The sequence below is a fragment of the Hyaena hyaena genome, unplaced genomic scaffold, assembly GCF_003009895.1.
Source record: "Hyaena hyaena isolate Hyena2069 unplaced genomic scaffold, ASM300989v1 scaffold_13, whole genome shotgun sequence".
NCBI classification, from domain to species: domain Eukaryota; kingdom Metazoa; phylum Chordata; class Mammalia; order Carnivora; family Hyaenidae; genus Hyaena; species Hyaena hyaena.
In genome coordinates, this window is record NW_024080645.1 from 7186436 (window position 1) to 7201800 (window position 15365).

The 15365-nt window shown below is 65.8% G+C and overlaps 2 protein-coding genes across 4 annotated transcripts in view; one reads left to right on the forward strand and one right to left on the reverse strand.

Moving 5' to 3' along the window:
• The window catches only part of SH2D7 (SH2 domain containing 7), a 7736-nt gene extending 7163 nt beyond the window's left edge, over window positions 1–573 (forward strand). The window contains exon 6 of the mRNA XM_039217073.1: window positions 307–573. Within this exon, the coding sequence (XP_039073004.1) occupies window positions 307–357 (51 nt within the window). The 3' untranslated portion in view covers window positions 358–573. The remainder of the gene's footprint in view (window positions 1–306) is intronic.
• Window positions 574–1469: 896 nt separating this feature from the next.
• Window positions 1470–15365, reverse strand: CIB2 (calcium and integrin binding family member 2). Of its 3 annotated transcripts, none has more exons than XM_039217086.1 (6): window positions 15217–15365; window positions 10816–10850; window positions 5928–6039; window positions 4441–4588; window positions 2223–2418; window positions 1470–2032 (listed from the first exon to the last, which is right to left on the reverse strand). In XM_039217086.1, exons 1-6 carry the CDS (start codon window positions 15265–15267, stop codon window positions 2011–2013), a joined length of 564 nt encoding a protein of 187 aa, XP_039073017.1. In that variant the 5' UTR covers window positions 15268–15365; the 3' UTR covers window positions 1470–2010. The 3 variants fall into 3 exon arrangements, with proteins under 3 accessions (XP_039073017.1, XP_039073013.1, XP_039073025.1); XM_039217082.1 differs by having other exon boundaries at window positions 5899–6064; XM_039217094.1 differs by lacking the exon at window positions 10816–10850 and having other exon boundaries at window positions 5899–6039.

Below are 15365 nucleotides of genomic sequence, written 5' to 3' on the forward strand. Positions count from 1 at the left end.
CCCCCGGGGCAGGGGGGCCACTCCGGTCCTGGCTCTCCTGGAGCCACAGACCCTGCCCGTGGGCAGACCCTTTAGGAATCCCACGGCAGCCCCCTCCCCCCCCACCCCCCGGGGCACTGGCCCAGCCGCACCCAACCTCTGGGAGGCAGAGGGGACAGATCCTCCACCCAGAACGGGGGCTGGAGGTGGGAAGCGGGGCAGCGTGCGGCTCGTGGAGCGGCCCCCGGTACCGCAGCCTGGCGGTTCCTGCCCCCCCCCCCCCCACTTCCCTAGCCCCGGCCTCCAGCGTCTTCTCCCTCTTTGCAGCCTGACAAGCTCCGGAGAATCTTCTTCACAGACAAGAAGCACAGATCCTGAGGAGAGCCGGGTGGCCTTCCTGGGGAGCCCCTGCCCACCCCGACTCCCCAGGACCCCCCACTCACCCCCAGGGGGGTGGAGGCCTGAGCTCACTGAGCGGCCAGCCCGTCCGCCCCTCACCCTATGGCCCTCGCTGAGCCCTCGCCGAGCCCGCGGCCAGCCCTGTGCTGGGGCAGCTGTCCCGTGGGTGGAGCGACACCCCGAGCCCCGGCCAGTTCCCTCCCGTCAGCAGAAAGGGGCGGGCGGCCGGAGCCAGGCCCCAGTTCGGACCCGGGGGGCCCTCATCCCAGCCACACCCTGCAAGCCCGGCAGACCCCGATCCAGCCCTTCCTGGTGCAGATGGGGAGGCCGAGGCCCAGAGGGGAGCAGCCGGCGGCTCGATGTTCCGGCGACAGCCCGGGCACCGACCCCTCGTACAGCGGGCCGGGCCGGCTGCGGGGCTCAGCCGGGTGCACGCGTGGGCCGCACCTGCAGCCAGCCGGCGGGCACTCACTGCCCATCCCCAGGCGGCCGGGTGCCCCGCGCCCGCCCGCTGCCTCCGGCCAGTCTTGGCTTCTAGGGTAGTTGGCAGACCTCTCCCGAGACCCAGACCGGCCCCGGCGGCCCTGCCCCAGGGCCAGCTCTGGACGCAGGCACCCCGTCTCCGGCGCCCCCTGGGTCCCCGCCCACAGGGTCCCTTCTGTTCCGTCCCACCTCCCCTCTTAGCCATGTGCCCCCCTTGTAAGACTGAGCAGGCGCCGGAGGCAGAGGGCTGACTGACCCTCTCCAGGGAGAGCGCCCTGGGTCCCCGCCCGCGGTCCCCAGCTCGCTCAGTTCACACCTGTGGGGACTCTGTCCTTGGCAGCCTCTCCCCCGAGAAGTGGGGCCATGGGAGCCCCTACCTCCCAGGGGCTGGACATGGGGTTAGCAAGCGCTCCACAAACTGTCACTGGAATGACCGCTGTCATGAGGGGAATGGACACGGTTGTCACCTTGGAGATCTGGGGCACCCATGTGTCTTCCTCTCAAAGACACAAGCATTGAAATAAAAGTCTGTACCCAAAGCAGGAGGGCAACACTTGACCCTGAGGTGACGCGCTAGTCGTGGGATTTCAAGGGCCAGGGTAACGATGGCAGGCAGAGCACAGGGACGCGGACGTGCTCTACTGCCGGGAGCTCACAAGTGTGTGGACAGCACGCACCAGTGAGCATTCGGTCTCGGGGAGGGCAGGGGCGCCCGGGGCCCAGCACCAGGGACGGGGACGGAGCCGTCCACACAGCTTCACGCTGGGCTCTGGAGAAAGACCCCACAGCTCGTCAAGCCTCGGCCTCTTTCGTGTCTCGCTTCCCTGGGCCAACGGGACCAGCCGCCTGCCCAGCACTGGACGCGTCTGTATCCCCTGCCTCGCGAGGCCTGTGCCTTCCCTTCTGGTGGGGAGAGGACGGGGGTCTGGGGAGCTCGGGGGGGCCTGTGGCGGGGCCGGGGGTCTGGGAAGGGCCCTGCCCTCACACCCCCCTTCCTCGGTTACGGATTTTTTGCTGAAAGGGCCGAGGACGGGTTGGTGGGTACAGCCCCAGAGGCCACGGTGTCTTCTCTGGGCAGCTTGGAGGTCACTTGTGTGGACAGAAGAGCCAGATGATCAGCTTCTGGGCCCTGCACCCTCGGCAGGGCCCTCAGATCCGGATGTGGAAGGTGCTAGAAAGAGAGGAAGGGCCGTCTGGGTGAGGGCCCCTTGGCAGAAAGCCAACAGGCCCTGGCCCAGCGCTGGACGGTCCCTTAGGGAGGAAGCGGAGGACACAACTGACCGACTCCGAGGACAAGGCGGGAGGCTGGGCGCCCAGCTGTCCCCGGGACCCCAGCCACGGCCACGGCCACAGGGCCACACCTGAGGAAGTCGGGGGCCTTGGCGATCATGTCCTCAAAGTCGGCGAAGCCCAGCTTGCCGTCACCGTCCAGGTCGGCCTCCTCGATGACCTTGTCGCACACGAGCACCACCTCGTCGTCGTCCAGCTCAGACTTGGTGAGCCGGGCCAGCGTCCGCTCCAGGTCCTCCTTGCAGATAAAGTTGTCTGTGTTGAAGTCTGCGGGCAGGTGGAGGTGTTCAGGCCGGGGGTCCCGCCTGGCACCCCACGGCCCTCAGGCCACTCTCACTCTGGGGCCCCCAGGCCCTGTGCCCAGCCAGCAGGGACCAAGGGGCCTCACCCACAGGCATCACATCTGCCAGGTTAGCATTTATGACCCCGTCAAGCATGCACGGGTACAAACCTGATACTTCAGAGTCTGAATCTGAGGCTTGTGGGGACACCGGGCCCTCCTGCCACACCCCGCAGCGAGCCCTGTGCCCCCCTGGAACAGAGGAAAGGCCAAGTGACTAAATCCAGGTCCGAGGGTGGCTTGGAGCGGGAGCCGGGCCACCGACCGAGCCTGTTGGCCAGTCTGCACCCCCCCTCTCTAAACTGCACCATGCGACCGCCCGCAGGCCGCCTGCCAGGCACCGAGGGCATCAGAAGACTCAGGAGCCCATCGGAGGGAGGCCCAGGCTGGCCTTCGCGCACAGAGCTGGGCGCATGGTTTGAGCCCACTGCCCACAGCGCAGCCACACAGCCCAGAGAGGCGTGTGGCTCACGGCAGTGACCCTGACATGTGCCCCCATCTCCAGCCCCGCTCCCAGATCTCTGGCCTTCTCCTGCCCAGACTGCCCCCCACTTGTCTGTCCAGCAAATTCCCACTGGCCCCGCAAGTCTCAGCTCAAACACCACCTTCAGGGGGGCTTTCCAGGCCTCTGGGCTCTGCCTGCTGAGCCCCTGCGCAGGCCACACCCAGCCGCTGCAGTGAAGAGGTGGCTGCTGGTGGCAAGGCCGGCCTCCACCGCCTGCCCCGCCCCACCCAAGCCGACTGGCAGGCCCAGCAGGGTCCCCACTGGGCACGACGAAGCGGCAGGGCCCTGCACGGGCAGCCCAGCTGGTGCTGGACTCCAGAGCCCAGCGTCTCCCCCTGGGGCCCACAGCACCGCCTCCGGGACAGGCCAGGCAGGACTCCTCTCCGCCCCACAGGGGCGCCCAGTAGGCTCCGTGCACACGTGCTGGCTGATGGCTGGACTCCTGGGCCCGCTTCACGTGCACAAGCTGAGGCGCAGGAGGGGTGACCCCTGCCGGAGTGGGGCCCTGACTCTCCCCAGCACCACACCCCCTCTGTCCCGCAGCCAGGGCAGCAAGGGGCCTGGGCCCCCCTTACCTGCCCCCGCCTGCCCGGCTCCCCCCCCCCCCCCGCCCCCGCCTGGCAGACAACAGCCTTCCCCAGGAGCGATGCCGGGGCCCCAGGACTGGAGGGCAGACCAGCAACCACAAGGGGTGCGTGCGTGGGCCCAGACCAGGCCTCTGGAACGGACAGGCCTGCTACAAAGTGAAAAAGCCTGAGAGGCTCGGGAGCCACTGGCTGATCAAAAGTGCTGGGACAGGAGGTGTATCCGTGGCTCCTGTGGTCCAGGACGGGTCCCAGGCCCTCCCTGGGCCTCGATGTCCCTCCCCACTGAGGACTACCTGCCCAGGGCAGGCCCAGCCTGTGAGGGGCTCTCCTCTGGGGGCCCAGCGCCCTCTGGTGGCCGTGTGACCACGGCTGTGGGAGGAGCTGGGATGAGAAGCCAGGCTGCCCATCTCCACCCCTAAGGTGTGGGGGCCCTGGGAGCCTCGCTGCTTGGCAGAGGCCCCCTCCCCAGCTGCTGGCCTCTGGTCCACACCTCCAGGACGCCCAGTGACCTCTCCAGAGCCCAAAACTGTCCTGCCTTACCCGGACCCCTGCAGTGGACCCGAAGTCCTGGGCACCAGGTCCAAACTCCTTGGCTGGCTCCTCACAGCCTGTCCTGTGACCTCCCTGGGCTCACACCACCTGTGTCTCACCTCCCCAGGCCTGGCACCTCCTTGTCATTCCCTCCACTGGGCACGCCCCCGCCTTGTCCTGTCCAGGGACCCCCAGCCCCCGCCAGGAGCCAGGACCCCGCAGTGTCGCTCGCACACTGTCTGTCCCCACGGGACAGGCACGCTCCCAGGGCCCCTGGCGTCCCCGAGTGTCCCCACCACCATCAGCGCAGCCCCTGCGGGCCGTACCGTAGATCTTGAAGGCGTAGTTTGCCTTGAGCTCTCGGGGAGCCGACTCACAGAGCACAGAGAACATGTCCACAAAGTCGTTGAAGGTGAGGTTGCCCTCGCCGTCCTCTGAAAAAGCCTCTACGATCCTTTCCTTGAAGGGGTTCTCCTGGAGGAAACAGCCATGGTGGCTGTGTGGGTGCAGGACGCCCCTGGACCAGTGACCTGGCCCCCTGAACCCCCTGCCCCGTCCCACCTGCAAACAGAATGACTGCACCTGCTTGACTGGCTTGTGAGGGCGGACAAGGCACAGAGGTGTGGGCGCCAGGCCGGCCACCACGCTTCGTGTCCCATTGCTCAGACCCGCACGGAGCAGCGTCGGGGTGTGCTCCCCACTGCCCCAAGGGACGCATGGGGGTGCTGTTGCCACGGGGAGGAAAAGAGGAGGCTCAGGGCACGGGCAGCCCTCGGCTATGCCAGGTCAGGCCAAGGTCCTGCCAGGCAGAAGTGGGGCCCCAAAGGCTCAGAGAAAAGAGCCGGAACAAGTACTCCGAGCCCAGGCCTCCGTCACCTCCAGGGCCACCTACTCTGGGGAGCCACACGCGACTCCTTCCTCTGATCCTCAGTCTCTGGGGGCTCATGTTTCCTGGAGCCCTCACCCCAGCTGGGCTGGGCCACCCCCACTCTGTGCTGAGCCCAGGAGGCTCTGGAACAGCCCGAGAGGCTGCTGCCAGACTGCCCACCCCTCAAGCCACGGCCACGCTGGTACCTCACTGTCCCTCGGGACAGAGGTCACAACCAGGACACAGGCTGGAGTGGTTGCCATGTGGTGCCCTGACCCAAGGGTTGTCGAGGGGCTGCTGGTAGAGTCGCTGGCAGAGTCGTGCAGCCGTGTGGAGTCGTGCCCTGAATGCCAGCCTTCCCTACTGTGGGAGTGCACTCGACGTACTACGGGCAAGGAGCTTGTGAAATGAAACCTTTGTGTCAAATACCCAAGTGGTCTGGGGTCCAGCAGCATCTGCCTCACCTGGGCGCATGCTGGAAAACAGAATCTTGGTGCCCACCACCCTGACCTGCTGACCCTGACCTGCTGGCGAACTGCTGGCCCAGACCTGCTGGCCCTGACAAGATCTGCAGGCGAGTCCTGTACATGTTAAAGTCTGAGAAGTGATGGTGTGGACAGCCGTGCTGCGAGAGGCTAATGCCAGACAGGAAGACAGGAGTTATCTAGAAGAGCAGACACAAGGTTGGCCATGCAGAGCCGACCAGCCATGTCACAAAGCACGTGAGCATGGACTACAGGGCAGCGCTGACCACCCACATGCAGCCTCCGCACGTGGAACTCATTTATTCAGAGAGTGCAGGGGAAGAAACAGGCACAGAGAGGTTCAGTGACCCTCTCAGGGCCACACAGCCACCAAGGGCTGAGCCGGCTTCCACCCAGGTCTGGGGGCCTCCGCTGCCGGCCCCCCAGCCCACCTGCCCGGCAGCAGCGGCCTCTGTCGTACCCGGAGCTCCGGCATCTGGACGATGAGGCTCATGGGCACGTGGACAACGGGGCTCTTCCTGTAGTCTGTGGGGACGAGGTTGGGGGCCAGCTCGTAGAACCGTGCGTGCAGCCTGCGAGGGACACAGAGGAAAAGAGCTGGGGAGGGGTGCATCCCCTGAGCCCGACGGCCGGTGCTGCCCTACCCACACCCAGCCTCCCACACCGCAGACCCCCTCGCCTTGCTGTGCACACAGGATGTGGGGCCCGGGAGGGGGCGGCATGCCCCTGTGCTGATGGCCAGGTTGTGTCCCCGCCCCCATTCTCCATGCCCCCCCCCCCCGCCCCGGGCCCTGTAAGGGCTTCCGTATGCCAGTGGCATCACCCCACCAAGTCTCCCATGGCTCTGCACACAGGTGCGCTGAGCCCCCAGCTATCAGTGCAGGAAGTCGAGGCCTAGAGAGGTTAAGAGCCACCTGCCTAGGGCCACACAACTGTAAGTATGAGGCACGTGGCTGGAACGATGGCCTGGAAATCCAGGGCAGGAATTCTTTACCACTGCTCTCCGGTCCTTAGCCGTCGAGCCTTGCTGGCCCTGCCAGAGCCAGGCCCCCAGCCACTCCCCCCCCTCCCCACCCTGCGCAGTCCGTGCTCAGGAGGCCCCAGAACACAAGCCGGTCTGCACCATGAGGCCCCTCCGGGGTGTGGGGCCTCCTGTCACTGGCTCACAGGGAGCCCCACCCCCGTTATTCAGTCCTCTGATGTCCCCAACATCCCGGAGGAGAGCCCCCGATTCCCACCCCACACAAATGCAGCTTAGGTCAGATGAAATTGTGTCCACGACGTGCTGTCAGATGGGGACGCGAGTGCAGGGGACACTGACCAGGGGTGAGGTGGGCGACCCGCCCAAGGGGAGGCCCAGGACTCTTGGGAATTGGACCAAAGTGGCCCCAGAGCCCCTGGCCCCGCCTGCCCTGCTCACCCAAAGCCAGTGCTCTAAGTGGCTGACCCACTGACACACCCCAAGGCCCCCACGGGAGACCTGCAGCATGGCCACCAGCCCCTTCGGGCCGGGGACTTGACTATCTGCCTGGTGCACACACACAATGCCAGCCCCGTTTAGCGGGTGCTCCCTGTGCCAGGCTGTGGGTCCATCCCCCGTGTGGATTACCCAGCTTAATCCCTAAAGCACCCTGAGAGGCGGATGCCGGTCTCTCTATCAGGCCACCCTGGCCGGCACGTGAATGCAGAGCAAAACACCATAAGGCCATGCCCCCAGCCACAAGTTCCCGAAAATGGCCCAGAATCACGTGGAAGTGCCATCACTGAGAAACACGGAGCTGGAGGGAAATCCCAAGCCCGACCCTCGGGGGGAGAGGGTCAGCAGATACCGGAGTGACAGGCTGGGGCCCGGACTCGCCGCCAGGGCCAGTCAAGGGCTCTCTCTGCTCTTGCTCTCAGCGTCGAGGGAAACCCCATCCTTGTTTACTGTTCCCAAACTCAGAACCAGCACTTCCATATCACAATTTATGCAGCCGGTTTCCTGTACTTGACAGACGTGTTAAACTGCCATTACATTTCACCCTGCCCTTGACCTTTAACGTGCGGGGTGCGATGCTGGGTGCCGTGGACGTTGCCCTCCACCTCCGAAGGCATGTGGGGCGGCCACAGCACGAGCCGGGCGGCAGACTGAGGTTGGACCCCGCAGACTTCCCTGTCAGCAAACAGACGCCGTCCCGCTGTCCTCACACTTGGGGGTCAGGGAGGGTGGTGTTAGCAAGGCCACCCGGCCCTTAGCTGCCTGCCTGCCAGGGGGCTGGGGAGAGGGCTGAGTGCTGGCAGGTCCGGGTGTCCCCTGGGGCGGGAAGGCCAAGTCCTGCCCTGGCTCCAGGACGAAGGTGATGCTATTTTATTTATTTATTTATTTTAAGGAAAACTCAAAGAGAATTCGGAAGGCTGAATCACTGTGGGGGAAACTCCGAACGGTCACCCGGCCCCAGTGCAAGGCATGCTGGTCCTGTCCCAAGACCCCGGGGCAGAGGTCACGCCTGTGCTGCTTGAGCTGCCCCACAGCGCAGGGCCGACAGGGGGCGCCTCCCCGTCATTTCAGAAGCTCAGTAAGAACCCTGCCCGCTGAGCCCCACGGCTGGCACCCCAGCGGACCAACGACACACACACAGAGGCAAAAACCTTATGAAGAGTCAGACGCTCAACCTACTAAGCCCCCCAGGCACCCCGTTCTCGAATTTTTCTACAGTCATCATGTACCACATATAAAACAAAACACTTAAGTAATTAAAACAGAGGCCACAGAGTTTTTAGCAGGTTGACAAACCAGAGTACGGAACGCTGACACACAGGGAAACACGCCGGGGCGCCCGCGGCTGGGCCTCTGGGCGCCGAGGGGCGAGGACTCGGGTCCTGGCACAGGCAGACCCAGCAGCACCTCTGGCCTGTGGGGAGGAAGGGGGCTGGGTGGGGGCTCCGCGCGATTGGATCCACCTGGGCGGGGGGGCGGGGGAGACAAGGACCTCGCTGCTTATCTGTGACCCAGGGCTGCTGCAAAGGACACCCTGCACTCGGGTTTCCTCCCCGCCACTCGGCAGGGCTGGGGCCCGGCTCTGTGGGCAGCCTGCTGGGCACTGCCGTGCTGGGCTCTGGGCCTCAGTTGCCCGGCCGAGGCCTGAGGTGTGAACAGCGGAGAGGGCTCACCTGGCCGGGGTGGTCAGTCCCTGGTAGGTGCCACTGGCCCTTGCTGGGGCCCAGAGAGAAGGCTGGAGGAAAGAGAAGGGGCCAAGACCGAAGGAGCTGCCGTGGCTCTTGCAGGGGCCACGGCCCCACGCGCTGCCTGCTCTCACCACCCTTGCTGAGGGTGCACGGCTGGGCCACAAAACCACAAGCAGCCCCATGCGGCGCTGAACACAGGGGCCTGGGGGCAGGGCGACAGTGCAGAGACGGGGAATGACCCACAGCAGGTGCTCTGTCCCCTACCCCTCCTGGCACAACCACCCCGGGCCAGGTGCCGCGGGTCCCCAGTGAGTGTCAACACAGTGGCAGAGCCTGAGTGAAGCAGGGGCAGTTCAGGCTGGAAGGGACACCACGTGGCCAGAAGGGGGCCTACCCGTGCGTGGACCCCAGGCCTGGCCTCGACTCTGGGTCAGGCTACAGAGGCCGGGGTGCTGAAGGGCTCAGGACGGGCAGGCCAGGACCATGGGGCACCCCATCTGCCTGGGGCTCCTCACTTGCCAGGGGGACACTGCCAAAGACCTGCCGCGCTTAGTCTAGCGCCTGGCCTGGCCTTCGCGCCCGGCGCCCGCACCATGGGCAAGCGTGCTGTCGTCGGCGAGACCGCCGCAGGGAGGGGTGAGGTGAGGCAGGCCCAAGTCCTTGGTCCCGCTGCTCCCAGCCTGGAATGTTCTCTCACAGCCAAGCCTGCTCCTCCTTCACCCACACGGTCTACAAGTGCTCACTAGTGGCTACCAGGTGCTGTGCCCAATGACAGGCACGGGGAGCCTGAGGCCCGGCTGACCGTGACTCCGGGGGGAGCCGAGCACGTGAGCCGTGAGCCCCCGGGGCCCCCGGGTGGGGGCGCTCACGGCACAGACGACCACAGAGGCGGCTCCAGAGGGGTGTACGGGAATGCAGTGGCACCAGAGGTGAAGGGGCCAGGCAGCGAGGACAGCTTCCGCCACCAGGGCAGGAATAGCCACAGGCCTTGGAAGACGAGCAGCCAGAGTGGCTCTCTCCGGGGGGTGGGGGGTGGGGAGGGGACGCGCAGAGGAACGAGGCGAGGTCCAGTGAGCGTCCACGTCCAGGACGCCACCGACCACGGCTGCTGTTACAGGTCTGAGGCCATCGCGTCCAGACAGGGACCCCACCCCACACGTCACAGAAGCCACAGACCAATTCGCTGTGCAGACGCCACGCCCTGGGCTCCCACCTGTCAGCCGCGCTGTGAGGTCAGCGTCAGCGTCCCCACTTTGCAGAAGAAACGAGGCTTGCGGCTGGCCGGGGGCCGCTGAGCTAGGAAGCAGGAGTAGGGCCCGGGTCTGCTGGCGCCACAGCGGGGCTCTGCCCGTCGCCCTGTCTCTCCAAGGTGGAGAAGTGGGTGTCCCTGTCGACCCGGGGGCCGGCTGAGGGCAGCCGGGCAGAGGAGAAGGCCAGGGCGACGCGGCCCGTGGGAGCGGAGTGGCAGGACCGTGACAAAGCACAGCTCGCCCGGAGAGCGGCTCCAGCCCCAGCGCCCCCATCAACCTCCACGGAAAGTGGTCCTGTGACCTTGCCGGCTTCTCGCGCCACCTGGGAGCTCAGGCACAGGGCCCGTGAGCCCCGAGGGGCCGGGCCTGCCATTCTGTGGGTCGTGCTCACTGCCTGGCCCTGGGGCTCTAAGGCTGCCAAACCCCCTACGTCTCTTCCCCCGAAGCCCACCTCCTCCGTCCCAAAGAAAGAGGCTGTCCTGGAAAGGGAAGGGCCCTGGGCGGGCGGCTCAGGGGTGCTGGGGGCCTGCAGGCCGGGCCTTTGCCTTCTGGGCCCCCCGGGGACACAGGGACATCACACCTGGAGCCACAGGGCATTAGCGGAACCCCGAGCCTGACAGATCTCAGGACACGGTCAGACAGCAAGGGGCCTGGAGACAGGGCCTCTGTGTCCAGCCACCCCCCCCCCCCCCCACGGCAAAGCAGGTTCTCCTGTTACGAGGTCGCAGGGAGGATAAAACGAAAATGTGCCTGACACGCAGGACGGAGACACTCGATTCCTGGCGGGAGGGTCTGGGCGCCGGGCGGGGCGGGAAGCTCTCCAGCTCACAGCAGTCTGCGCTCGGCCCCGCTCAGTGCCAGCCCGCGTGGCCGGCTCAGCGAGGGCCCCGGCCGCGGCCGAGCTCCGGTGGGCGATCGGGAAGCCACACTTACTTGAGGATGTCCTTCTTGTTGAAGAAGGTGCAGTCCTATGAAGGGAAAACACACACACAGTCCGCTGCAGGCCCTGCGCCGCCTGCCCTCGGGACCTCTCAGGAAGCGCCTCGGCCTGGGGCGGACGCCTCCTGCTGGCCCACAGGCTGCCTCCTGAAGCTTGTAACACGGCCCAGCGAACTGCGACCTGGGGTGGGGGCCGGGAGGCACCCCCGGGGGTGCGCACGTACGGGGTGCACAGGCCCGAGGTGGAGCTGCTGACCTGTGGCCCGCTCTGCGGCCCGGCGGGGGGAAGGGGGAGCAGCCAGGAGAGAGGCCGGCAGGGTCTCAGCTGCAGGGGGCGCCACCCACGCTGCAGCCCGAGAACAGTGCCCCGCCTCGCGTGGCATGCGGTGTGCGCCTCGCATGCGGAGTGTCCCAACGGCTGCGGGCAGAGCCCCAGGTGCAGAGTTGGGGCGTCCCGGGCACACAGGCTGGGGAAGCACCAGCATCGACGTGGCATCTGAAGCCACAGGAACAGGGAGGTCACATGGGGAGGCGGTGGGCGCCAGGTGAGGGGAAGCGAGGGGAGGACGGGAGGCAAGGAGGCAAGCGTGGCGGCTGCTGGGGCCCTCAGGGTGGGGGCAGCGCTCGGGTCCTAAGGTCGCCCAGTTATAAACTGGTCTCCGGGGTCCTGCCTCTGTCCACAGGCTGGCCTGCCTGCTGGAGGTGGCTGCCAGGCCACGGTGGGAGGTATGGAGGCAGTGAGACCCCAGCAGTGAAGGGCTGCTGTGCATATCCCTGCTCTGGACCCTTCGCCTTTGCCCGTGTTGCGCCGGGACCCCCCGGGGCAGTGAGCTGAGCGGAGCCGGCTCTGATGGGCTCACAGCCGCAGCCAGGCCTGCCCTGGGTGAGACCGGGAGCCACTGGCACCAGAGCTGCTGGACTGCACGCCCAGGAAGCCCAGAGAGAGGAGGTGCCTGCGGGAGGGCTGGAAAGGGGGAGCTGGTGGGCACTTCCGGGCCCCGCGGAGCCCAGTCTGCCACCCAGGAGTTAGACTAAAGGCCCTCACGTGCCCTGCCCTTTCCTGGACCCTCGGGACTTCTCCTGGGGGGCCAGGCTCTGCTCTAGGCAACAGCTCCTCTGGTCCCCATCCTCAGCACGCATGGGCAGAGAGCCCACGGTCTCAGACTCAGACAGGTGGGGGCTGTGTGGACTGATTCCCTGAAGGCCCCAGACACGCGGAGCAGGCCCCAAAGGCAGCCTAGCCGAGTCTTCAGGTATAGACCGTCCGCGGCCCCTCCCAACCCACCTGGTGGGGGTGTCGGCATAACCAGGGACAGGGAGGGGCCCTGGCCTGTGAGCTCTGTGTCCCTGGCCTCCCCTCTTCCCTTCTCCTCTCCTTTCTCCTATGCCCTATGTCCTGACCCGAGGGCCCTAGAGTGAAAGATGCAAAAACTCCTCACAGGACGCTGGTCTCTCATCACAACCACTCTCTCTACATGATGGTCCTCAAGGTGTGGTTCCGGGAGCAGCCACACCAGCATCGCCTGGGGACCTAGCGGAAATGCAGGTTCTCAGGCTCCACTCCAGACTCACTGCACCCGAAATTCTGGGGGCGGGGCCCAGGGATCTGAATCTTTACAGGATCCTCCACCCCCAGCGATGCTGGTGTTGCTAAAGTGAGGGCCTCAGCTCTGGGGCAGAATCACCTGGGAGATGCTGGAGCCCTTGTGTCTCCCCCACTCTCCCACTGCCACCATGACCGCCGCCACGACCGCCACCACCACCACCATGACCACCACGACCACCGCCGCCGCCGCCACGGGCCAGACTGATCCAAGCAGAATCCCTGGGGCGGAGCCCGGCATCAGAGTACAGAGCCTCACTGCAGTGTGCAGCCGGGGCTGAGAACCACACCCCGCCCCGCCCATGATTACCACTGGCCTGGCCCTTGGGGCTCTGGTTATTGGGTTTTGTTCAATCCTCATCCCTGGCAGGCATTATCTCCCCACTCTATAGATGGGAAAACTGAGGTTCAGTGAAGTTGAATGGCCTGCTCTAAGTTGCACACGCAGCCCCGGGGGGCTGACTGCAACCTGGGGTGTGTGCTTCTTGACTGCGGTCCGCTGGCTGTAGAGTCCAGCCACGGCCACTGGCCACTCCTGTCCTGCCCCTGCTGTGCATTCCACACCCAGCGCCACGGGTGCCCACACAGCGCCCCGGGATGAGGAGCGGCCTTCCCGCATAAACCCTCCACAGCGTCACGCGGGCTCACTGGCTGCGGGATGTCCCACAAGAGGCACTGACTGGCCTCAAAGGAGCTTCTCCGCGCGGCAGCCGCTGTCTGTAGGTGTGCGACATTGCAACGCAGCTGCCCGAGCCTGCTCACCAACTGACATTCTACTTTTTCTCTGCTGACCTTGCCTGGAACTCACCCCAGGGAGGCAGCTCGTGGGGGATGAGCACGGTCAGTGCCGTAAAGGCTTCTCAGGGTTCTGGCAGTGCTGGCAGAGAACAGGGTCTCACAGTCAGATTTCGGCTGTCCTGTGTTGGGGAGCTAGAGGAGGGGACCCCCAGGTGAGTTACAGGGCTCACTCTTCCTGAAAACGCAGGCTGCCTGCGAGGCTCAAACGGCCGGAGGAGCGGTGGTGGGTTCTGAGGGAGGCCAGGAGCCCTGCTTTGCAGGTTGAGGGCTTTGGGAGATGGACCTGGAGGGCAGAGGAGTCTGGAAAGAAACCTGAACTTGGGGCTCACTGGCACCTGAGAACTGGGGAGGGGGCGGTAGCTGGGAGCCTGGCTGGAGAGCAGAGGGAGGGAGACTGGGGCTCTCAGGTTTCGTCAGCTCTCAAGTCTCTCACCCTGCCCCGCTCTGGAGGAGGGTCACAGCCCAACACTGGGACTGGCTGCCAGTGTAACCCGATGCTAGGCTGGTGTGAGCACAGACCCAGGCTCCCCACCCCCGCGGGGCTCCGCTTCGCTTCCGAGCCCGGTCCCCCTGCTTGCCTGTGCCCACCTCCCGGGCTTCATCCACGGGATTCCAGCGGGAAGGCCTCTTTCTGGCCTGCGGGGCCCACCTTTCAAAGGCCTGCTCCAGCACTGCGTTATCTCTGCACCGTGCAAAGCAAAAGTTCCCCTTGCCTCCTGGCTCTCCACTGGCGGCGAGTGGCCTCCCCTGGGGTGCACCGCACTCTCACAAGGTTGGCTTCTCTTGGACAAAGAGCACACCCAAGCCCTGCCTCCAAACAAAAGCAGTAGGCCTTGGATTAAAGAATTCAAATTCCAGTTTGAGCCTGGACCGTGCTGGGCACTGAATGGCTCCTTGGCCTTTGTCTACTCTTCTGTGAAATGGGGCTGATGATCCTCCCCACTGTGAGGATCCTGGAGGGCATCCGCTCCAGTGCCTGGCACGCAGCAGGTGCTTCATGAGTGTGGCCCTTGGTCCTTCTCAGAGCCTCCCGTGGAGCTGATGACCGTTACTGCTGGCCAGGGCTTCTGAGAGGAAGGGGCCTCAGAGGGCTCACGCTTTAGGCCCACGACCAGAAGAAATATTCGTGAAGGCAACAGGCGGCTACGGAGGCACAGCCGGTGTTCCTCTCTCCCGCAGCACACTCCACACAGGTCCCCCCTGCCCGGGGGGGTCAGGCAGAGGCGTCCCAGGTGGGCCTTGAAGGATGAGGGAACATCTGAAGGGGTGTCCCAGAGCATGGGCACGGGGAGGAAGGAGGGGCGGGGAAGGGGTCCCAGGGAAGGAGCCCTGGAGGCTGCCAGGCCCCCAGCCGGTCAGGGGGCTGGGCTGCATCCTGCAACCACAGAAGTTTCCCCAGGGCGGGAGGGCTTCAGGGTCTCGCCTCTGGACAGTCTCCTGGCTCTGGAGGCAGCAGGTGCTAGAAGGGTCTTAGCAGGTGGCTGCTGGGGACTACGGGACCTTGGAGGGGACTGTGGGGACAGGCACCTCGCCTGCCTTCTTGCTCCAATTATTTCCATGCTGGGGCCAGAGGTGGAGACCCCAACTTAAATCTGAACTTGGGGGCTGACACACCTCACTCCCCATCCAGACAGGACCACCCGCCATTTCTGCTCTGGAGAGACTCCGTCTCCTGGGCTGCTTCCTGGGATGGGAGACCCTCCCTGCAGCCCACGTTTAATGACCCACCAGCTGCGTGCCGCGGTGAGCGCCGGGACAGGTGGCCGGGGAGGGTTCGAGGCCAGCTGGGGCCCAAGAGTAAGGAGGCTGAACGGGGGTGAAAAGAACTGCCCTGAGGAAAGCGCTCTCGACGCAGCGGTGGGGAAACTGAGGCTGCAAGTCATAGCCCAAGGTCACACTCCGTGCTGAAGGCAGGGGCAGAGGCTGAACCCGGTAACTGGCTGCGGGGGCCTCGGCACGCGGCCAAAAGCAGGGGAGGGCGGGCGCCGGCTCACCTGGTAGTTGTCCAGCTGCTCCTCCGTGAAGATGGTCTGCTTGTTGCCCATGGCGGCCGCCGCGCCGTCGCCTGGGCGCCGGAGCCCAGGAGCCCCAGCCCGCGGCCACCCGGAGGCGGGAGCGCGGCTGGAGCCGGGCGGGGAGAGGC

Coding starts and splice junctions, on each gene's coding strand:
- CIB2 (XM_039217082.1), bottom strand. CDS start 15,267: ATGGGCAACAAGCAGACCATCTTCACGGAGGAGCAGCTGGACAACTAC. Junction 10,851..15,216: donor AGCAGCTGGACAACTACCAG/GTGAGCCGGCGC, acceptor TTCCCTTCATAG/GACTGCACCTTCTTCAACAA. Junction 2,419..4,440: donor CTACGCCTTCAAGATCTACG/GTACGGCCCGCA, acceptor ACCTGCCCGCAG/ACTTCAACACAGACAACTTT.